General features: G+C 39.7%; 1 protein-coding gene across 2 annotated transcripts in view; it reads left to right on the forward strand.

Moving 5' to 3' along the window:
- Positions 1 to 3705: 3705 nt before the first annotated feature.
- Positions 3706 to 24177, forward strand: part of DDX1 (DEAD-box helicase 1) — a 34757-nt gene continuing 14285 nt past the window's right edge. The window contains exons 1-14 of one of the 2 annotated variants that reach the window (XM_021697315.1): positions 3706 to 3763; positions 6588 to 6639; positions 6946 to 7009; positions 8152 to 8181; positions 8790 to 8886; positions 10654 to 10701; positions 13530 to 13613; positions 13824 to 13907; positions 14268 to 14344; positions 15049 to 15121; positions 16981 to 17057; positions 17171 to 17285; positions 18015 to 18153; positions 22512 to 22572. In XM_021697315.1, coding sequence (XP_021552990.1) covers positions 3748 to 3763; positions 6588 to 6639; positions 6946 to 7009; positions 8152 to 8181; positions 8790 to 8886; positions 10654 to 10701; positions 13530 to 13613; positions 13824 to 13907; positions 14268 to 14344; positions 15049 to 15121; positions 16981 to 17057; positions 17171 to 17285; positions 18015 to 18153; positions 22512 to 22572 — 1017 coding nt within the window. In that variant the 5' untranslated portion in view covers positions 3706 to 3747. Of the gene's footprint in view, positions 3764 to 6585; positions 6640 to 6945; positions 7010 to 8151; positions 8182 to 8789; positions 8887 to 10653; positions 10702 to 13529; positions 13614 to 13823; positions 13908 to 14267; positions 14345 to 15048; positions 15122 to 16980; positions 17058 to 17170; positions 17286 to 18014; positions 18154 to 22511; positions 22573 to 24177 lie in introns of those variants that run through there. The other variant, XM_044918889.1, reaches the window with a different exon arrangement.

Genomic DNA, 24177 nt, shown 5'->3' on the forward strand with positions numbered 1-24177 from the left:
ATGATGGGTAGGTTTGTATCATATGAAGAAGGACTTGGGTTTGTATCATGAAGATATCGCATTTTCTGATCAACTTCTTTTACATTAAGACAACTTTTTCTCCCTTACTGCTTCCATCGTCTTGGGGGTTGGATCCTTAGGAACTAGGCAGCTTGCTTTATCTTTATCAAGAATCAGATTGAGATCTGAGGAGGGGGTTGGGTGTCAATCAAAATGTCAAAGTAAACAACCTGATTTGACTTCTATTTCCTAGGCTGGATTCAGGGTCACTGTATATGACACATTTCATTCTTATTTTTGGTTGTGAGGAAATGACCAGGTATTCAAGGACTGTTTTTGATGGTGCCTTCATGACCCAGGCCAAAAATGTCTCCTCCTTAGAGCCACAATTGGTTGCTTATTGCTCTATTCTAGATCATTTGAAAACATTTTCTGAATGACGCATTACACCAAATCCATACTGATGAATGTTTCATCTCCATTCTTTTCTGTACCTATTGGCAATGTGTTAGGTTGCAAGCAAGAGAGAATTATCAGTGGCTTAAGTACATAAGGCATTCTCAAACCACAAGAGATCTAGAGGTAGCCAGACCTGGGCTGGCAACTTGGATTACCATTGTCATCAAGGATCCAACCTCCTCCTATTTTGTTTCAATAGCCATAGCATGAAGCTTTCATCTGCATGACGCATTGCTGTCTTTCCAGGCACCACGTCCAGGTCCCAGGAGGAAGAAGAGCACGTGCCAGTCAGGTCTTTATCTTTTAAAGAGTCCCTACATGGGACTTCCATTTACATCTCTCCAGGCGGAACCAGGGCTCATGGCTATCCCTCTCTACAGGGGAGTCGGCAAAGGTGATTAGTTTTTTCTTTTCTTTTCTATCTCCCAGTCTGTATAATAGAGAAGATCAAGGAGGAAGGGGGCTGTGTGTGGCTTTCGGGTGGCCAGTCGACAGAGTCCTTCACTGGACCCCTTCTCTTTACACTGTCCTGGGTTTCTGAAGGGCATATTTCCCAGGCCTGTCTTAGTAGTTGCAAAATCAACCGTAGGTTCTTGAAAATACACAGCACAGTCTTTCTGGGTACATGGATTATGTACTAAAATTCCACCACAACATAATTATTGAGGTTCAAAAGACCCAAATACATAAAATGTGGGGTTCTATGTGAGGTTCTAGAAATAAATGTGGGGGGAAAGTCCCAGCTAGTAGTTTTAAATCCAGTGCAAACTCTACCAAGGCTCAGCTGCAGTTTGGCGCCACCTGCTGGTGGTTGTCATCCCACCTAAAGACCCAGGAGTGGCTGGTTTTCTGGGATTCTAGGACTTTCCCTGATAGTAGGCCTCCACGTTATCAGCTTGTTCTGGGAAGAGTAGACCAGCAGCATACTGGAGTGGGTGCACTCATCCTCTGTCTCTTGGTTTAGTGAAGGAGTTGCCTGCTATTTCTTTGCCTGGCCTTGTCCTTACCTGCCAAAGTGGGTAGCCAATCACATTTTATCCCAGTTCACATTATTCAGGGTATTACCACACCCCCACACACCGCCCCCCACTGATATTTATTAAAGTAGTATATTAAATGAGCTAAACCTGATAGAGCATAAGCAGAAAACATCATTCCTTCCCTTCAAACCCTCTCTATGGGCTGTTTCTTTCCCTGACCTAGATAGAGCCTCTGGCATCTTCCAAGGCTTTTCTGGTTACTCTCAGATAATGAAAAGTGGTCTGGTTTCTTCCATCACAATGAGAGCCTCATTTCTTTAATTAAATAAGCAAGTCCAGTGTAATGATCAAACTTCACAACTTGAACCAAAATTGTAGCTTCCTCCCTCCCCGGGTTGGCAATGGGGTGGAGTGTGTGGCCAGTCTCTGCTCTCCCCTCTCCCATTAGCTGTTGTTTCTGGTGTCTGGAGAGAGAAAAAGTCATGTGTGCTGGGGGAGATACCTACCTTCATCTGGCTGTTGCCATGTAATCTGATTCTGGGGCTCTCTGGTTCAGTCATGTGCAAGGTTGATTCTCTGAGGGGGTATTTTCTGTGGGTATCTTGGAGATTCTCTTGTTGGTATCTTCCCGGTGCAACTCACTTGAGGCAGGTGATACTGCTCCTCTGCTTAGAAGGTAGGAATTCAACAGGGCTCTTTGGGAGCCTGCCTGCTGTGTCACTTAGCTTCTCCAGGCAGCTCTTTGGAGCACATTTCCTTTGAAGATAGCTTCAAGTCCATTCCCACAGGTCCAGGGAGCCCTTGGGGGAAAGGTCACACATGTTCCCCCACAGGTGTTGGAAACGTGCCCTGCTCCCTCAGCAGCCTTGTCCTTCCCTTTGTCTGCCTGCCACAGCTTCTCACACAGCATGTCTAATGCTTCCCAAAGCCCAGAGATCAAAAATTCTCTGAGTAGTCCCCTAGAAAACACTTTGTCTTGAGAGAGGAAAAATGCCATAGGATGTCAACAACTCTCGTCAGAGAAATCTCTTTTTCTTATACTTTCAATCCTTTCACACATTTAATGTGGGGATTGGCTAAAGGCAAATCCTGCATGGTATGTGATCGTATGTCTGTCTTTAGAATGTGGCATCTATTCAGAATTGCTACATTGCATAACTCTCAGGGGTATCATTTGTAGAAATATATATAAAATGTGTGAGGTTATAGAATATAATGTAAGTGGTGCCCCCTGGAGGTGTGAAGCTCCAGGGCTGAACGGAATGTATCCGCCTTGGCTTTTGGAGCTTCAGGTGAATCCTGTTACACGTAACAGTAACACAGCTAACACATATCATCACCACGCGCTATGCTTTACCTATTTTGTTGAATCTTCCTAACAATCCTATCAGGCAGGTACTATTACTCATGGGTATTTTACGGATGAGTAAACGGAAGCCCAGACTTGTTAAGGTTACACAGGTTACTCAGGAAGTGGGGGTCCTGCAGTTGTACTTCTAACTCCGTCCACGCATGTTGCCTGAGGGGTTCACTTTCCTTCGTGTCATCCTGGGGCAGCCTAAAGATGGTACAGCACGCACCCTGCAGTGATGCGCACAAGGCTCAGACGCCACGCTGCCTCGTAGTAACTGTGTGTGGCTTTAGATGAGTTACTTAACTTCCCTGAATCTTCGGTCCTCATCTAAAAATACTAACACTACCTGACAGGAGGTGTGGGTAGGATTAAACATGCATTTACTCTTCCTCTCACTCTGCAAAGAGAAAGGAGTCAAAAAGGCACGGCAGTCAAATAACCTTGGAATGCTCAGTACATCAGACCCCGTGTCAGGGAGGTTGGGAGACCCAAATCAAAAGCATTAAGTGAATGTCTTGGGTGCTCATCTTCAGAGGTTGGGGGTGCTCAGAGAGGCTGCCGAGAGGGCCATGTTTTAGTGTCAGATCATCCTGGGCCACTGTGTGCCCCTCATCACATAACGTCTGGTTCCTCACGTGTGGAAAAGTGGTCCTGGTGACACATGGCACGCTCTAAGTAAACGGAAACCATTAGCACGGCTAATGATGATGACGGGTCCCTGCGGAAGGCGGGGTCCCTGAGGAAGGCGAGGTCCAGCTGAACCTGGGCAACGCGCGGCGCGCTCCAGGGCGGGCCTTTTCTTCGGCCGGAACGGTTCTCCTGGGGCTGGGGTCCTGCCCGGACTCGGAAAGCCGCAGACCGAGGGCCGGAAGCCCGCGCTGCCACTGCGAAGCGTGTCCGTGCGGAGGGAGGGAGAGCGAGCGAGCGAGCCGAGCCGCGCACTACCGGGCGAAGATGGCGGCCTTTTCTGGTGCGTCTTTGGAGCGGGGCGGGGGCTGCGGGCGGCTCCATCCGCGCCCCGGCGCTGGGGCAGCCGGCGGGGAGCCATGGGACGGGGGCGGACAGGTGCGGCGCGGCCCGGGAGGGAGCTGTCCGCAGCGGTCTCGGAACTGCGGGGAGACCCCTCGCGGGGGCCGGGCCGGTGCGCCTCGGTGTTGGCGAGTGCCTTTCTCTCTAGGGGTTGGCCGGGCGTCCCCCTGCTCCCCCTCGTCTTCCTGCCCGGCCGTGGGCCGGCCGGCCCGCCCGCCCGGGGACTCGAGGCGGCGGAGCGCTAGGCCTCCTGACCGTTTGACGTGGCAGTGGTGCTCGGGAACCCTTTTCTGCGCGCGCTTGGGGCTCGGCCCGGCCGACCGGCGGCGGCGCGTGGGCAGGGCTCAGCCGGACGTGACCGTCCTGCCTCTGTCAGTCTTTCCAAGCCTTTCTGGAACGAAAAGCCCCAGGCCCACGTCTACTATTTATTTGTTGTTAAACGCTGTGATAGCGGCATTAACGTGAAATATTGAAGCACGTTCGTCCGCATACACACTGGCGCAGCATACGTTTTGAAAGCTCATCTGTTCTTTATTTGTTGTATGATCCCCTCCTTTATTCCAAACAGTAATTCGAGGTGGCATATTTAACCCCAGAGTTGTGATTTTTTCCCTCTTCTTTGTCATCCTTTTTACATCCATAATTTTACGAAGCTTCCATAAACGTTATACATACTAAAGGTGGTGAGTTTATGTAACCGTAAATGTATCGAGTTAGGCCTAATATCGTTTAATGTTCTGAACCTATTAAGATGACTTCTGGGGCGCCTGGGTGGCTCAGTTGGTTAAGCGACTGCCTTCGGCTCAGGTCATGATCCTGGAGTCCCGGGATCGAGTCCCGCATCGGGCTCCCTGCTCGGCGGGGGGTCTGCTTCTCCCTCTGACCCTCCCCCCTCTCATGCTCTCTCTCTCTCTCTCTCTCTCATTCTCTCTCAAATAAATAAATAAAATCTTAAAAAAAAAGATGACTTCTGATATAACACAGTACTGTACTTCCTTCAGTTTACTCCTATAAGAACGTTAGGAATTCCACATCTTTAAGTCACCAGAGAGGATTTCTGGTTAGTGTTAGTTGCATCTCCTAAATGGAGGCAAGGCTGCGTCCACTTAGAGTGGTAGCTGGTTTTCTTTCCCCAGCTCTCCTAAAACAAGATTTTAGAGCCTGAGATGTGTAGAGCAGTTCCAGATTGTCATTTTAAGGTTTGCTTCTTTGGGAGTCAGGCACAAATTTCAAGAATGTTAGAGTCTGTGATAGGAAATAAAGACATGGAATCACAGAACATGAATATTCCTGTTTTTCTCTTAAATAGTAAAGTGTTCTATTTAGAGAAAACATGGTTCCAAAGCATACATGCAGAGAACATGACTAGGATGGAACAAAACGTCTAGAATTTGCTGAAAGCAGTCTGTGGTTGCTGCGTGCAGTATCACATTTCACAGGCAACTTGAGCTTGCAGTAGAGACTGCAGCATATTTAAGACCATCACTCCCCTTTTTTCAAGCACTTAGATTTTAGAGAGAGAATATAGGTGGACTCTAACGGGAGCAATTCTTAGAAAGGTCTGCTTGGATATACAACTTCAGATCTTGATTAGTTTTTTGATCTGTGGATTTTCCTGGGGAGACTTAGAGGTAGGAGAACTTTTTTTGAAAATGACTTTCATACTTACCCATATAGTTAATATTTATATTAACTAGTTGACTATGTACTAAAGTTTTAGTGTTGTACCTATTATATTAATTGCTAGTATGATTCTTCTCACATGCAAAGAAAAGCTGTTTTTCCGGTGCATATATTCAGTGTGTAGATTTGTGCCTTTTCACAAATAATTATAAGAAATAAAAAATTTCCAAATTGGTTATCTCTGGGGCTTAGGAATGTTTGAGTGTTGTTAATTTTCTAATAGAAATATGTATTTTTGTAGTAATAATAAAAGCTTCATTTTGTAAATGCAGACTTAAAAATTACTTACTTGGAAAGGAGGTCTACACAATCCAACTAACTACACGTGTAACTACCCTCTACAGTTCATTTGAGAAATGACAAAAATGACAAAATACAATCAGAAATAACCAAAGCTATTAATTTAGGACTGGCTTCAAAGTGAATTATTTAAATATCTGAACAATTAAGAACAGTAGTTCTTCAGCTGTGACTTCCAGTTACTCAAGTTTTCACTCGGCCCCTCCCTTTTTAGTTAGCCAGAGTTTGATTATGGTTGCCAATAAGTGTGGGCCTCTCTCTCCACTTGGCTGTTCACTTTTCTCAGATCGCTGAGGCTAATCACATGGTCTGCAAATAGTCAAGGCACATGACTTCCACATTATTTCTGTATAAAACAACTAAGATGTTGGTTGAGAAACCTCTCTCCAACTCTGGCAGATTTTTCACCAGTCATAGCAAGGAAGCACTCACTGCTGACTACTGTGTATCAAGTGACAACTATGTGTCAGATGTATTACATATTACCAACTATAATCTTCCTATAGCCCTACAAGGCAGGTCATATTAGTGTGATTTTGTGTGGAGAAAATAGGTTTATAGCTTCGTAAGCTCTAGAGCTCGCTTAAGGTCGCTTTGCTAGTGAGGGTTTGTATTTTAACTCAAGTCTGTTAACTATACTCTTTTAATGGTGCCATAGTCTGGAGGTACTAAATAACAGCTATGCTCCAAAGCCTTTTCCCTTTTCTTTGAACAGTAATTTTAAAAGCAGTATTATTTAAGTTTAATATGTTCAGTTTTTTAAAGTGAATTTTTATTTTCAGAGATGGGTGTTATGCCTGAGATTGCTCAAGCTGTAGAAGAGATGGATTGGCTGTAAGTACACAAAGCTTAAATGTACCTGTGACAACAATGTTCGGTAATTTAAACAGTGGCTAGTGAACTTACAAAATATTTTTGAGTCTAGTTGAGTAACTAAAATTCAGTTTTTCTTAAGATTCTCTTAAATTATAGAAAGCTTCCTTTTTAAACTTTTTAAACTTTGATTTATTTTTAACTGGAAAAGATTGGTGCTATTTACCAAATAAAGTTTTCTTTTAGGTTTATAGTTTAACATAACTTATTTAGCATAGGTACTTCTCTTTTTACTAACTAAAATTCTTCAAAATATGATTCTTTTAGTCTCCCAACTGATATCCAGGCTGAATCTATCCCACTGATCCTAGGAGGCGGTGATGTACTTATGGTATGTTTACATTTGGGGAGGTATTTGAGAGCTGAGGACACACATTTCTGGGGCTGTTTGTGACCCACTTGAAGAGCTCCATAGGCTTAGAAATGTTATTTTCACCAAATTACTTTTATTCACAAACATTTAGGATACACATACTGTATTCAAAGTAATGAGGCAGAAGTTGTGCGGAACACAAGGGTGAATAAGATGCAGTCTTTACCCTTGAGAAGCTTAAATCCAGTAGCATAGTAAGACAGGTACACAGATAAATGTCTGTCATACAAGGGGCTCTACTTGGGGGAAGTATATTTTGGACAAAGGAAAGATGAAAGAGAAATGCTCTATACATAGAGAATGTATCAACAACAACAGTGAGTAGGAGAATGCAGGATATGATCCCAGAATAATTCAATTAGATGGTAGCATAAAATGTATGTGTGTGTGGGGGGGGAGGTGTATAACTTGAGATAAGATGGGAAGTATATAGTGGGTCAGATTATTTGGGCTCTTTCTCAAGTGTCATGTTAAAGAATTGGTATTTGTTGGCAGGGCGGAATCATGGGAAATTTTTTTAAAAATTTATTTAGAGAGCGAGAATGCCTGCACGAGCCGGGGTTGGGGGAGGAGCAGAGGGAAAGGGAGAGAGAATCTTAAGCAGACTCCCCCAAGACTGGAGTCTGATGTAGCGGTCCATCCCACAACCCTCAGATCATGACCTGAGCCAAAACAAGGAGTTGGACACTTAACCGACTGAGCCGCCTCAGGTATCCTGGGATCACTGGAAATTTTTAACTGGGGATGTGTTATGTCGTTAAAACTGTATTTATGAAGACTGGTTTGGTAGCAGTTTGTAGTATAGCTCAGATTAGATACTGCTGGGATACTTCTGTAGTAATCTAGGTTAGAACGATGAGGGCTTGGATTTGAATGGTAGCAATGGGAAAGGAAAGGGGAAAGCAGATTCTTGAGGGATGGGGGAGAAGTGACAAGATTGGCAGTAGTCACAGTTGACTGAAGAAACCTGAGGAATCTAGAGGCACTGTGAAAATTACATAGCCAGTCAAGCCTTAAAGATTTCTCCATGCTGTCATGTTAATTTGACTTTTTAAATTGACAACCTAAATTGTAAACTCAACTATTTTTTTCCCACTTAGGCTGCGGAAACAGGAAGTGGAAAAACTGGTGTAAGTAATAAACTTAAATTGACTTACTTTGTAAGAGTTGATTTTTAAAGCAAGTTTGAGCAGTAGTTTTTACTTTGAATAGTTAATAAAACAACCTTTTCCAAAATGTAAGGAATGATTGCTTGCCACTGAGAGTGATATTTTAGTTGCCAGCTAATTCTGAAATAAGATGTGCAGGAGCATAGATTTAAGACTAGTACAGTTTTAAACTGATCTTGGATAAAGAGTTGTAGTATCTTTAGTATTTATATTTATTTCTGAATTTTAATGCAATGGCTCTGGTAATAAAGAGGCTGCACATAGAGGTGGCTCTCCTGTTGGCCTGGACCAGGGAAGCAGTTTGTCAGACTGGACAGTATTTTTCCTCTTTGAGATGTTCTGAAGGTCCCCATTGTTTATGGTTTTGGGTTATCAACTGCCTCCTGTTTCCTTCATTTAATCAACTCTCTTGTTATCTTGCTGGTATTTTGAGTTTGGGCAAATGAAATTAGAGTAGCAATCTGGAATATGTAATTATTTAATGTGCATGTGTAACTTTTGTAACGCTGACTGTTAAACTGTCATTAATATCTGAATACTCATGTAGAGAACTATTGTTTCTTTGATAGGCTTTCAGTATTCCAGTTATCCAGATAGTTTATGAAACTCTGAAAGACCAACAGGAAGGCAAAAAAGGAAAAACAACAATTAAAACTGGTGCTTCAGGTAAGTTTTGAATATTAATATTTTCCTTTTGTGTAAAAATAGTAATTCTCTTTCCTGGCATTGACAGATGGGGGGTGAGAGTGTGTGTTTTTACTCTCAATACTTGGGGGATAGGGCTGTTGGCATTGGGTGCCCTGGAAATCAGGGATGCTAAATGCCATTTACAGCATAAACAGTGAAATATTGTCCCTCCTAAAATACTAATAGTGCTTTCTTTGAGAAAACACTGGCATTTTGGAAATTATATTTAGTTATTTTAATGTTTTTCTTAATACCTTTTACGTTTAGTATTAAAGATAAATTGTTACAATGTTTTACAAAAGTATTAAGGATTTTATGAAAAATTGATGGAATTAAAGTCCATGATGGTGGGAAATACTGCCTTCCACAGGGAAAGGAGGCATGCATTGTTTTTCCTTTAAGATAAGAAAGGAGTCCAGGAAGTTAAAATGTAAAGTGTAAATTTTAAAGTGCGTTATGTTTCGTCCTATTTACATGGAGATTGATCCTTTACTAGGATTTTCAGTCCTGTCTATGCCATGGATAATCTTAACATCAGTTTCCTCATCTGTAAATTGTGTTGCTTTCATTAAATGGTTCTGAATCCCGTTCTACCTTGAGTAATCTATGGTTTTGTTATATTTTGACAAAATTTGTTCTGTATTTTAAGTCACATTTGTTTCATGATACAAAATGGGATTGTGACAAAGTAGCAAGCTTAAGTGGAATGAACTTGGCATATCAACATTTTTCTTCTCAGTAATTTGAAAGTAACAATGTTGCATATTCATAGAATATGTTCTTAGAATGAACTCATTTGTAAATAAATTGTGAGATAATGGATATGAACTCTTTAGACTATTGGCCTATTCAAAAATAGTTTTAGAACTTGTAACAACTATAAACCATCACTTATGAGAGATGGTAATAAAAGAGAATATTTCCAGAGGAGGATAACCAGAATGGTAGTAGTTTAAGAAACAAGCACAAAAGAGATGACATAATTGTAAAATCATTGAAGGGATCTGGAGAGAAAATAACTGTTCTAGAAAGGACCAGGACTAATTAGAAATGATCTAATGAAGATTTCTGTTTAAGTACTTACTAGTAATTAGATGGAGCCCACAATGAGAGAGAGAACCTCAAGAGTAAGTTACTTCTCCATCAGAGTGTTTAAGCAGATGGTAGATATCATTTGACCACAAGTAATCTAGAAAAGATTTCTACGTTGGGCAGGAAATTAGGCCTGAAAACATACAGAGTTCTTTAGCTATTACAATTCTTTGGTTATCCATAGACTATTAAGATGTTTTAAAAAAGGAAAATGCTGGTTCTATGCAAGTGAGGAGGGAAAAAAATTGTGACTTTTGAATGTGATATTGACTTATTTAAAGGACTTGCTTTTCTTTTAAAAATGATGATTAACTAGATCCTGATATGTTGGTCATTTATTTCAACGTGTTTAGTTACCAAGGCTTCATTTTATCAGTGCCTTCATAGTTAACGACAGAGATCAGCTCCATCTCTTACCAAGTGCAGTGAAGCAAGTGAGGAGAAAAGGCTTTAGCCCATAAGGCAGTGATTATTGCCTTTCACTTTCAATTTTGCCTTTAATAAAAAGAGCAAAACGTTTACTCGTATATTCCAAATAATTTGTAAAATCACATTAAATCTAGAGGAATTAAGGTATCATATAAAATATAAAATATATTTTTTAGAGAATGGTTTTAATTTTGTATGATTGTGTGTGACTTATTTTAATTTTAGTGCTCAACAAATGGCAAATGAACCCATATGATAGAGGATCTGCTTTTGGTAAGTGGATACATTTTAGCAGCTTATTTGTAAGAAATTTGTTTTTTTAATAATACCTGAGAATACCAAGAAAATTATGAAAAAGAATAGTAAATGAAGATTTAATTTACCAGTTACTAGAATATAGTCACTATGTTTAAGTAGTTTAGTAGTGACATAGGAATAGTCAAGTAAGTCATTGGAATATAATGGAAATATGCCCCAGTATATATGATAAGTTAATATTGCAGAAAACAACATTTCAGTGGGAAAAAGGATGATTTATTCAGTAAGGGCGCTGGCATAATTGATGCTCCATCTGGAGCAATGTAAAATTAACTTATAATTAGAAAAAATTCTACATGTACTTAGGATTTAAATATACATATATGTATAATTTTTATTTTTTTTAAAGATTTTATTTATTAAAGAGAGAGAGCGTGAGAGAGCACAAGCAGGGGGAGGGATGAAGGAGAAGGAGAAGCAGACTCACTGCTGAGCAGGGAGCCAACATGGGGCTCGATCCCAGGACCCTGGGATCATGACCTGAGCTGAAGGCAGATGCTTAACCGACTGAGCCACCCAGGTGCCCATATGTATATAATTTAAATATAGAAAACTACATATACAGTTTTGAGGTGGGGGAGTTTTCCTAACCCAAAGAGGAAACTTGGGAATTGTAAAAGATAAGAGGTTTATTTGTATACAATTAAAAAAAATACGTGGGAAAGATACCACAGAAAAAAGTCAACCGAAAAAAAATACAGAGAGAACACTTGCAATGTTGATGAAATATAAAGAATACTTATAAACTGGGCGCCTGGGTGGCTCAGTTGGTTAAGCGACTGCCTTCGGCTCAGGTCATGATCCTGGAGTCCCGGGATCGAGTCCCGCGTCGGGCTCCCTGCTCAGCAGGGAGTCTGCTTCTCCCTCTGACCCTCCCCCTTCTCATGCTCTCTCTCTCTCATTCTCTCTCTCAAATAAATAAATAAAAAAAATCTTAAAAAAAAAAAAAAAGAATACTTATAAACTGGTGAGTGGTTCTTGCATAGATAGCAGATTAAGCTACTTATTTTGGTAAGAAAGATCACCAATAATGAAAGTGGGCAGAGGGTACGAATAGGCAGTTCACAGAAGAGCAAATCCAAAAATAACGTTCAAAACATTCAAAAATAACATTTATAGATAGTAGGGAAATGGGAATTAAAGTTACAGTGAGATTTTTTTTTATACCCATTTATTGGTAAGAATTGAATAGAGTGATAACCAACCTAACAAATTATTGCCTTTCTGGAAGGCAGTTTAGCATTACCGATTAAAATAAAAATATGTATTTATTTCTGGAAGGTCTAGCCCATTAGAATAAATGTGTCAGTATATAAGGATATACATACAAAGCTGTTTGATACAGCATTATTTGTAATGGTAAAAACTGACAACAAAATGAATGTTATTGCTAAGAGATTGGTTAACACAGATTAGGGTGTATCTGGGGACTACCGTGTAGCCATTACAGAGAATGAATCAGAACTACAGTGTTGACTTGGAGAAATTTTCACCAGGTGTTGGTGAGTAAGAAAAACAGGATGCAAAGAAATTGAGAGTGGGCATGAGGAATCATGCCCCAAAGAGCCAAAAACATCCAAATTGCTGCTCTCCACCATATGACCTCTAATTTATATAAAGTTTATGTCTGTATACGTGCATAAAGAATTTTAAATATAAGAATTTTAAGGATTTGCCATTGCTTGGAGAACCTTTTAATAAAAGTTCAAAGTTTTGGGGCACCTGGGTGGCTCAATCGTTAAGTGTCTGCCTTTGGCTCAGGTCGTGGTCCCAGGGTCCTGGGATCAGGCCCCGCATCGGGCTCCCTGCTCGGCGGGAAGCCTGTTGTCTCCCTCCCCAACTCTCCCTGCTTGTATTCCCTCTCTCACTGTGTCTCTCTCTGTCAAATAAATAAATAAAATCTTCAAAAAAAAAAAAAAGTTCAAAGTTTTACAGAATGTAGTACCCATATGAGTAAGAATTTATACTTTGAATAAATTAATTTCTGGTGATGTGTGATGAGATGTTTTTCTTGAAAGTTTGTTTTACATTCAGGTGCTGAATATGGGTTGCAAGCCTGAACCAGGACAGAAGTTATAGTTTCTTTCCAGTACAGACAAAAGCCATAAGCTTTCCTTAGAGTCAGTAAGCTCTAATAAGCACTGTGACTGACCATGAGGTAGAATATAGAACATGATTTTTTAGGGTCCTAATATTAGCAAATAACAATGACAGGTTTGTTTATTTGTGCTTTTTCCTGCTTTCTCTTAATGGATCTGGATCCATGGATTGGGGAACAAGCCAGAGACAAGCCAGAGATACTTCCTGTTTTCCTTTTAGTGTAGTATTTGTTTAAGCTCTAATTTAAGCATAAAATCAGAGCAACAGGTATTGATGAGTGAGTGCTGCATCCCCTCTGAGGATCCATTTCTTTAAAAGACTCTAGAGAATGGTTGTCTAAACACATTTGTGTTGGTGATACAGCTACACTGTCAGTGGGAGTGAGATTAGGTGCTGTGTTGATTACTTTCCAGACTTGATGCAGTAAAATCTTGTCCTAGTTAACAGATAACAGTATAGGAACTAGTCCGCCACATGGCCAGGGCCCCCCAAGGGATTAATAAGGGTGATTACTTGTGGGGAAGATCTTATTACTCAGAAATCAGTAAGTCTCGGTGTTTGGAACGTTGCAACAAGTCAAGTGAAGCAATTATTTTGTTGGTGACTGAATGATATTTGTTTCAGGATGCTTAATTTGATATAATCTGTACTGACCTGGTTTTTTGTGTTTTTCTCAAATCCAGCAATTGGGTCTGATGGTCTTTGTTGTCAAAGCAGAGAAGTGAAGGAGTGGCATGGATGCAGAGCTACTAAAGGATTAACGAAAGGTATTTAAATAGCATTTTGACCTGTATCAACTTTAAGTAGCTTTAAATCAAGGATCTGAAAAGATTTCTAATGTTATAGAAAGATCGATAGTTCTTCATTTGGAACATACAAATTGTATGATTGTATGAAATTCAGAAACAATGGGAAAGTGGCTACATGGTAAATGATTCATAGGTGTGTATAAATCTCAAAGTATTTTGCCCTTATAGGGAAGCACTACTATGAAGTATCCTGTCATGACCAAGGATTATGCAGAGTTGGGTGGTCTTCCATGCAGGCTTCCTTAGACCTAGGTAAGCATTTCTAAAATAAACTGAATTTACTGGTTTATATTTGTGGGTTGTTGACATTTTATTATAGCGGGGAGCAAAATCATAAGCTTAACCACACAAAGTTTATGTTTTCAAGACTTGGAAATAATAAATCTATTTATACCTCACTGTGTTCCAAAAAAATTTGAAGTACTAAAAAAGTACATATTATTACAGTGTAAAACAGGAGGAAGAAGGTTAAGAATATGAGTGAAGTCAGAGTACAGTTAGTATGCATCAGTATGTACCACACGATATTGCATAGATGCTTCAAGTTTTTGTAGATTTATAGATTTAGTTTTATATTTACTCTTAACCACATAAATACATTTTAAAATCTAGGTACTGACAAGTTCGGATTTGGCTTTGGTGGAACAGGAAAGAAATCCCATAATAAACAATTTGATAATTATGGAGAGGTAAGTTGCATTATCGACCTAATCGTAGCATTAGTAACTTTTCTTGTGTACTTAATTTGGTCTCTTGTGACATGTCTAGGGGTATAAAAGGGACTCTGAAATTCAAGTGGATTTTCTGAATATTTTCAACAGAAAGTTCAGATTTGGATTTCAGCGAAGAAATGTTACAAAATGAGATAAATATTTTTCTCTTATGCCATTTATTAGCCTCTCTAAAATATATTACTTTGTCTCTGTTTTCACCCATTTTGATTTTTGGCTTTGACTTGAATGCATATGTTCTTCTCTTATTTTTCGTCGTGGTGAATCTAAATGTGGTTTTCTGTCACGTCTAAATCTATAGTAATGTGGATGAGCCTGAATATCATGTTGACTCTAAAAAGCCTGTCAGGATGCCTCTACTATGATATATGATTTGCTGTAATAGGCATTTTGTTTGTTTGTTTTGTTTTTAAAGATTTTACTTTTAAGTAATCTTTACACCCAACGTGGGACTTGAACTCGGAACCCTGAGATCAGGAGTTGTGTGCTGCACTGATTGAGCCACCCAGGCGCCCCAGTAGGGATTTTTAACACCTCCATTAGGGCTTCAAGGAATTATTTTGAAGCACTGACTACTTTTGATGTAGCTATAGGTGAACTTTTAGCTTTAATTTACAATTTTTTTTTTTCTATAAACAGCATTTCACTTTCTACTTTTCTAGGAATTCACTATGCATGATACCATTGGATGTTACCTTGATATAGATAAAGGGCATCTCAAATTCTCCAAAAATGGTAAGCTTTCAATGGATTGTCTTTTTTTTTTTAATTTTTTTTATTTGACACAGAGAGAGAGAGTGAGAGAGAGAGCACAAGCAGGGGGAGCGGCAGGCAGGCAGGCAAAGGGAGAGGGAGAAGCAGGCTCCCTGTGGAGCAAGGAGCCCAATGTGGGGCTTGATCCCAGGGCCCTGGGATCATGACCTGAGCTGAAGGCAGCTGCTTAACCGACTGAGCCACCCAGGCACTCCTCAATGGATTGTCTTTTTAGAGAAGATAGATACCCAGTATTTGTGATTTATAATTCCCTTACCCTCTTCTTCAGTCCTCCCTCCCTCCCTGCCCTTCTTTTGAACCAGTACTTATTGAGCATTTACTCTGTGCCAGGCACACTGGTAGGTGCTGGAGAAAGAGCAGAAGATGGAGTAGACAAACATGTTTCATCTTGTGGCTTACCTACTGGTGGGGAGAGACAGACAGATGCATAATATGTTAGGTTGGAACAAGTACACTGAAAGGAGTGTAATCAGGGTAAGGGACTGGAGGGTGATAACCGTCTAGGGGTAAGCTACTTTAGACTGGGTGGTCAGAGAAGCCTTCTCTGATAAGGTGCCATTTGAGTAGCAATCTGAATGAGTTGGGTGGGGTGGGCCGTACAGAAATCTTCAAAGAGTATTTCAAGCAGAGGGAACAGTAAATGCAAAGGCCTTGAGACAAAAGCGTGCTTGAGGTATTTGAGTGACACTGAGGAGGCCAGTGGGTCTGGAACACACTAAGCATGGAGCGGGATAGTAGGATGTTAGGTCAGTTGGGGTAGTGAGGCCAGGCCATATACAAACTGTCTGAGTGAGATTGGAAGCCATTAGGGTTTTGAGTAGAGAATTGATATCTTCTCTCTTCACGTTCACCGTATATCATGGCTTCTGTGTTAAAAACAGAGTGGCAGGCATGGGAGCAGTAGATAGGGAGCCAGTGGGATGCTGGGGGTTCTATTTGGGGCATATTAAATTTGAGATATTTATTACACATCTAAGTGGCGAAGTCAAGTAAGTGATTAAATGCGTAAGTCAGGAGGTCAGGGTTGGAGATACAGCTTTGGGAGACATTGGCTTATAGATGATAATTAAAGCCAGAGGACTGAATGAGATCACCTAGGGAATGAGAGTAAATAAGGAATAGGAGAGATCTGAGTCCTGGGGTGTTCTTTTGGTTAGAAGTCAGCAGATTGTGGAGAATCTTAGCAGAGGTGAAGGAGGAGAACCAAGAGAGATTGAGGTCCTGTAGTACAGCTGAAGAAAGTATTTGAAGAAGGGAAGAATCAGATTGTATCCAGTGCTGCTGATGGGTGTAGCCTAGAAAGAAAGATGAAGGTTAACTGCTGGGTTTGGCAAGTGGATATCACTGATGATCTCTGTTTGGTGAGCGTGACGGGTGAATTGGGGGGAGCCTGATTGGGAATCACTTCAATAGAGAATGGGATGAAATGAAATGACACAGTGAAAATGGAAATCAGGGAGTTTTACTACAAACGAGAGAAGAAAAATAGAAGGTAAATAGAGGAAGATGTGGATTCAAGGAGGCTGTCTGTGTTTTAATGTTATCGTATGCTCGTATGCCATGGACTATCTTGTTGTGTCTAATGGAAGTGATCGGTATGAAGGGAATGATTGAAAATGTAGAGCGGGTGAAGGGGCACTTGCAGGAGTAAAGTAAAAAAGAGGAGTTTGACATTAGGCAATCCAATTTATCCGTGGGAATAGGATGGGAAAGCATGAATGCGGGTAGGTTGGTAGATTTGATGATGTGAACATGTGGATGTTCTTTTCTGATCATTTCACTTTCCTCAATCTCTTTCTCTCTCTTTTTTTTTTTTTTAGGAAAAGACCTTGGTCTGGCATTTGAAATACCACCACATATGAAGAACCAAGCCCTCTTTCCTGCTTGTGTTTTAAAGGTAATCAGAAAAATGATGCTATGATTATAAGCTACTTTGATACGCTTTATTTTGTACTGGTTAGTTTGCTGTTAGGTTAAGAATTTTCATTTTCTCCCTTTATTCCATGCTAGAATGCCGAACTAAAATTTAACTTTGGTGAAGAAGAATTTAAGTTTCCACCAAAAGATGGTTTTGTTGCTCTTTCCAAGGCATCGGATAGTTATGTTGTTAAATCACAGCACACAGGTATTGCTCCTGAGTGGGTAAGAATTGCAAGAATGGGGTACTGGCGAAAACTCCAGTAAGGAGGCTTCTCATAGTGAGTGAGTTACACATGCTCCCTGTGCTGGTTTAGTCACACATCTTTACTTAACATGTCAGTAAAATTCAGTTTCAAAACCTAATTCATAAACTCTTGAGTATTTGGTTTCAGTTTAGACGTTTTGGGGAACTTGATCATGATGATGATATCTAGTATTTATAAAATTGTGCTTATTAAATGTCATGGCACTGTGTTAAGTTCTTTACATAGATTATTTAATCTTCACAACCCTATAAGGTAGTACTCTTCCCATTTTACAGACAAAGACCTCGAGGAATAGGGACTTGACGTAACTTGCCCAAGGTCACACAGCAAGTAAGTGGTAGAACTGAATTTAAACCCAAGCAGTCGGACTCCAAAGCTCATACTCTACCATTGTGTTGGCTAATCAATTTTAGTTACTTAAAGTAAATACATTTCATAGCTTGTTTACTTTATCACAAGACGTATAATCTATTGCAATCACTGCAAGTAAATTTAAGGAAGCTGTAGTTCATTTTAGGAATCTTAGCTTTATTTTGTTTTATGAACATCTATACTTTTTGACAGTTGTTATTGAAAATTTTGGTATTGGAATATTTGCGCTCATGCTTTACAACCGAAGGCATGGAGGGGTGATTTGAACATGGTCCATTGGTTTTTATTTTCTTAAGGTAATGCACAAGTGGCACAAACGAAGTTTCTCCCCAATGCTCCGAAAGCTCTCATCGTCGAGCCCTCCCGGGAGTTAGCTGAACAAACTTTGAATAACGTCAAGCAGTTTAAGAAATATATTGATAATCCTAAATTAAGGTAAAGCTTCCTTTTGTGCTCGAATGCCTTTTTTTTTTTAGGTTTGAGGTGTTTGGAAGAAGAATAAGAAAAAAAATGAGGTAGAAATTCAGTATGCATACATATGCACAGGTGTGTGTGTAACTATTTAACTTTGATACATAGTAGCATTTAGTTTTTATATAAAACTCCTGTTAAGTTTTTTAAATGTTTATTTTGTTTTTGTTTCTCTTTTTTTTCTTTTCCTGAGGGAGAGCGACTCCCACGCTGGGATGGGGAGGTGAGGTGGGGGAGGGGCAGTGAGAATCTTAAGCAGGCTTTACTCCCAGCCCAGAGCCAGACGGAGACTAGATATCACAACCCTGAGATCATGACCTGAGCTGAAATCAAGAGTTGGATGCCACCCAGGCACTCCTGAAACTCTTGTTTGATAAGTTTGTTCAAAAGTAAGTAAATTGAGATTTTTCTTTTCCATGAAATGTCATGGTTTACAAAACAGTATCAGTAAGAATTAATTTTTTATTTTGTATTTTTTAAAGATTTATTTTAGAGCGTGTGCACGTGTGTGGGGGCGGGGGGTGTGGAGGGGCAGAGGGAGAGAGGAGAGAGACTCTTAAGCAGACTCCTCCCTGAGCACAGAGCCTGAAGTGGGGCTTAATCCCATGACCCTGAGGTCACGACCTGAGCCAAAACCAAGAGTTGGAGGCTTAACTGACTGTACCACCCAGGCGCCCCAAAATTAATTTTTTAAAGGGAACATTTCATTCAGTTTAGATCCATCACTTTATTTGTGTAGAAAATCTATCACTGTTTCTAGCATGTTGGTAAACTGTTTGGGGAAGCTGAGTCTAGCCTGTCTCACAGGGATGAGGACTTTCCATTTGGCCTTTCACTGGTCACTACCTAGTTAGAGGGCTCTGGGTACCTTTGAGGGGAGACCGTAAGTTAGGTGATCTTGTGGAGCTCCTTGCTCACTAGCAATCCCTTTTGTTTTGGGGAAAGCCATACTTTATAAACTACTCTGTGGGTTGATTTGTCACTTGGTTTTTGTTAATTATGTTTTTTATTGAAGCATAATTCTCACACCATAAAGTCACCATTTAAAGTGTACAATTCAGTGGTTTTTGGCATAGTCAGTTGTACCAGCATCACCACTGTATGATTTCAGAAACTTGGAATCGTTGACATCACGCAGGACTGTCTTTTTAATACTGATCTTTCTTACAAGTTAAACTTACTCAGGGATAAATTATACTTGATGCAATTTTTCAAGTAAAATAATTCTTAATTTTGTTTTGAGGATTGATGCATGTCACTCATTTGGGAACTATTTGAATACCTACTATGTGTGAAGTCTTAGGCTCAGGATCAGGGCCATAACAATGAGAAAGTCTTTGCTTGCACAGAATTAAGTGTGGGAGTGTGGGGATTGTGTGAAAGGGAGAGAAACAATGGAATAAATGGGATAAAATGCCTGGGGGATATGACAGGGAAAGTCACTGTTGGAGGACACAACCAGGGCATCTGCTCGTGTAAGGGACTTGGAATTCTTCATAAGAGAGTGTTTTTTTTGAAGAATGTAAGATGCTAATATGAATGGATTGTTATGCTATAATTATGTGTAAAGATTAACATGCTTATGGACAGGGACTGGAAGGGAAGATGAATAATAAAATCAGTTTATTTGTTAAGAAGGTAAAATTGTGGTTTACTCATTTTGGTATTCTGTACAAATGAGCCTTCCTTGAAAACCCAGCTCAAGTCCTAGTCTGTGAAGCTAACCTGGCTGTACCAGCCCAGTCCTTTCTCCCTCCTTGGATACCACTGACTGTGTATGCCTCACCTTAATCCTTATACACTGTCACATGTTAGTGTTCCTTGTTTTAAGTATGCATAGCTTTGCTCATCCCAACTTAGTTTTACAATCCTTAAGTCAAGGGCTGTTCTTTTATATTCCTCAAGCCTACAGTGCTTTGCACACAAGCATAGATTGGGGTGTGTGTATCTTCTGCTAAATTCATAGGGATAAATATATCTGATGAGGAAAGTGGATAAGATTATTGTAGCAGAAGAAATGATAGATTTAAGGACCATAGTTTCCAAACCTGGGAACTTAGAGACCTTATTTAAAGATATAAATTATTTATTGTTCTTCTCTTGGATATACTGAATCAGAATTTCCAGGGAATAGGAAGTAGAATTTTTTGTTTTCTTAAGAATGGCAGCTCTTCCAGGTGATTCTTACCTAGATAATCTGGCATCTAGTATTACCAGATTTAGGAAATGTAATGGCTCTAGAGTGGTAGGTGGTTAGGGAATATGCCAAGATAATGGACATTCATAGGCAAGAAAGCACTTTGTGTTGTGTATTTCTCCTATCTAAATTGTTCAAGATGAAGATAGGAAACCATAAAGCCAATTCTTAATCAGTCGTGGTGTTATAAGACTCAGTGTTAAAGTCATCTACTTTCTTAGTGTGTTCTAGGATTTTTTAAAAGATTGATCATTAAGAATAAAATTAATAAAGGAAGATACATGGTAGATATTTCTGATTGAAAGTTATCTGGCTGTATCAGGAAATAATTTTGCCTGCTTTATAAGAAGGAGACAATCTTTTGGTAAATAGCTTTAGTGAGGTCTAATTCACATACCATACAACCCACTCTTTAAAGTGTTCAGGTTGCTTTTAGTTTTTATTATATTCACAGAGTTGTACAGCTATCAACAAAACCAATTTTTAAACTTTTTCCTCACCCTCAAAGGAAACACTGTACCTGTTAACAGCCATTTGGTTTCCTCTTGACCTCTCCATGTCTAGGCAACCACCAATATATTTTCTGTCTGTAGATTTGCCTATTTTGGACATTTTACATAAATGGGATTGGGTGATACATGCTTTTTTGTGACTGGCCTCTCTCACTTACCATGATGTTGTCAGGGTTCAGTGTGGATCTGTGCTTAGTTCTTTTTTATTGCCAAAAAGTATCCCATTTATATGCATGCACCATGTTTTTGCTTATGCATCCATTAGTTGATGGACATTTGGGTTGTTACCACTTTTTGGCTACTGTGTTGTGAACATTAGTGTGCAAGTTTTTGTGTGGACATCATTTTCATTTCTTCTGGATATATACCTAGTAGTGGAATTGCTGGCTCATATAGTAGCTTCATGTTCAATGTTTTCAGGAACCGCCCAACTGTGTTCTAAAGTGACAACACCATATTACATTCCTACTAGTTTTATGTGAGGGTTCCAGTTTCTCCAAATCCTCATCAACCCTTATCTCTCATTTTGACTGTAGCCATCCTAATGGGTGTGAAGTAGTATCTTTTTATGGTTTTGATTTGCATTTCCCTAATAGTTAATGATGTTGAACATCTTTTCTTATGTTTATCGGCCATTTGTAATGTCCACATTCTTGGCCCATTTTTCAATTGGGTTGTCTTTTTGTTGAGTTGTGAGAGTTCTTTATGTATTCTGATACCCATGTAATATTATTTATTAGATACAGGATTTGCAAATATTTTCACTCTCTTGATAGTGTCTTTGAAGTACAAAAGTTTTTAATATTGATGAAGTCCAATTTTTTTTTTCATTTGTTGCTTTTGTTTTTGGTGTTGTATGTGATGAGACTTTGCCTAACACAAAGTCATGAAAATTTCCCCTATGTTTTCTTCTAAGAGTTTTATAGGTTTATGTCTTATAATTGCACCTTAATTCATTTTGAGTTAATTTTTCTGTGTAGTGTAAAGAAGAGGTTTGACTTCAGTCTTTCGCATGTGCGTATCCATTTGTTCCAGCGCCACTGGTGAAAAGACTGTTCTTCCCCCCCCCCCCCCCCCCCGAATGGCCTTGACATAAGGTGATCTTTCTTAACCTAAACGTTAAAAAAAAAAAAAAAAATTATAAGGAATGAGAAAAATTCAAACAGTACAAAAGAATATCCTGTGAAAAATAAGTCTTTCACCCCAGTTTTTAGTTATCCTACCTGGAGGCAAGTTTTAAAAATTGGTATTTATATATTCTTTCAGAGATATTTTATACACATACAACCACAGCTGTCCAAGAAGGTATAGATTGAAAGCAGATTTTGGAGCCCCAGCAATTAACCTAGTACAGGAGGACATGGAGACAAACGGGAACTGGCATCCTCTGGGTTCTGAGCTTTCACGTGCTCCTTGGCACGTCGGCCTGCTCTAGCATTTATGTGGCTGCTGGAAATGAAGTGCTCGCTTTCCACCCTTCTGCAGCCTTTTGTTGTAGATTCTTTCTCACCTAACTCAACCTTCATTTCCACTTAAGAGAAATGGATAGAATAAATCAAACGATAAAGGAAGCTTTAATCTTTTTCTATGTTATCATTATGGTATTATTTCAGGGAGCTTCTGATAATTGGAGGTGTTGCAGCGCGGGATCAGCTCTCTGTTTTGGATAATGGGGTAAGTTGTACTTTTAATTTTTAAGAGGTTACATTATGAGTTGTCATTTTGGCAGTGTACTTCTGTTGTGTTTCAAGAAAAATCAAGTGAGGCTGAAATTAGAACTAGATCAAAACAAAATTTGTTCAAAAACATGTTGCAAGTATGTCTTTTCTTTTCCCAAGAGTATACATCACAGTAGTTACTTCCAAACCCCTCATGCAAAATTCAGCATACGTGATTTTTTTTTTTTTTTTTTTTTGGTTTACCTTTTGATCACTTGGAGATTTTCTTCTTGCTTTCTCATGAATTAAGAGTCCTTTCTTTTGGGGGCGCCTGGGTGGCTCAGTTGGTTAAGCGACTGCCTTCGGCTCAGGTCATGATCCTGGAGTCCCGGGATCGAGTCCCGCATCGGGCTCCCTGCTCGGCAGGGAGTCTGCTTCTCCCTCTGACCCTCCCCCCTCTCATGTGCTCTCTCTCTCATTCTCTCTCTCAAATAAATAAATAAAATCTTTAAAAAAAAAAAAAAGAGTCCTTTCTTTTGGGGATAATGGAAAAAGAAGAAACTGGAGTTAGGAGTAGAAATGGAAATCAAGTGGATTGCAGAGAATATAGATGTTTTGGCAGTGACCCAAGGGAAGGATGAAAAGTGATAAACTGTGGTTTCAGGAGGAGGGAAATGAGTGCAGATGTGGGTCAGGGGAGTCTTACAGAGGGTGCTCGAAGGCATGCAGTTACAAAGGACAAAGCTAGGACCAGGATCCTCATTATTGGGGAATATTCTTAACCGGGCCCATCAATTCTGTGAAGCTAGATATAGAAATGACTTCATAAAATATTTCATATGTATGAAATAACTTGCCTGTTTCAAATTTCTCTTCCATTTCCTTTCCTAAATATTTTATCATTTAATCTAACCCACCTGATACTGAACCACAGCAAGGAAATATGTCCACTTCCTTCAGTTCCATTGGTGCCCTGTCAAATGAAATTTTATGCCGTATGGTTTAGATTGACCCGGTGTGACATATTAAAAGCAAAGAATCCTATTACTGTACTTGTTAATACTATTTTAAGATAGTAATATTGCTTTGATAAGTTCTTATTTGCTGTGCTATATTTTTTAGTGGTTGTAAGAGATTTAATGTTCATTCCCATTCTTGGCTCCTCAAACCCAAATCCATTTTCCTCATAATTTATTAAGCTTCTTAACTCCTGTTTTCCAGCTGTGGAGCTTTTAGGGAATTCTATATGCTTCTGTCAGTCATATCTAAAATTTGGTACTGGCTAAATCCAATGGCAATGTTACTCTGTGGCTTTCTTGACAGGATTCAGTTCCATTCTACTTAGGGAATCTAATATATTCTCCTTCTGCTCTTTCCATCTGTATTCTCTCCTCCTTTGATCTCCCATCATCCTCTGACTCAGCCGTAGTCTTATGTTATGTCTTGTGCTGGGCTAGAAGTCAGCTTTGGAGTGAGACAGTAGAACTATGTAATTTTTACAATTTTAAGAAGTTGCACAGTTATGCAACATGCGCAGTTGAGGCCTAGAGGAGTAGTTGGTGCTATTATACAGGTTTTTCCAATTTATCCTTTTTTAAACCTGAGAGACCCAGTGTCTATA

Source organism: Neomonachus schauinslandi, chromosome 10 (genome assembly GCF_002201575.2).
Source record: "Neomonachus schauinslandi chromosome 10, ASM220157v2, whole genome shotgun sequence".
NCBI classification, from domain to species: Eukaryota; Metazoa; Chordata; class Mammalia; order Carnivora; family Phocidae; genus Neomonachus; species Neomonachus schauinslandi.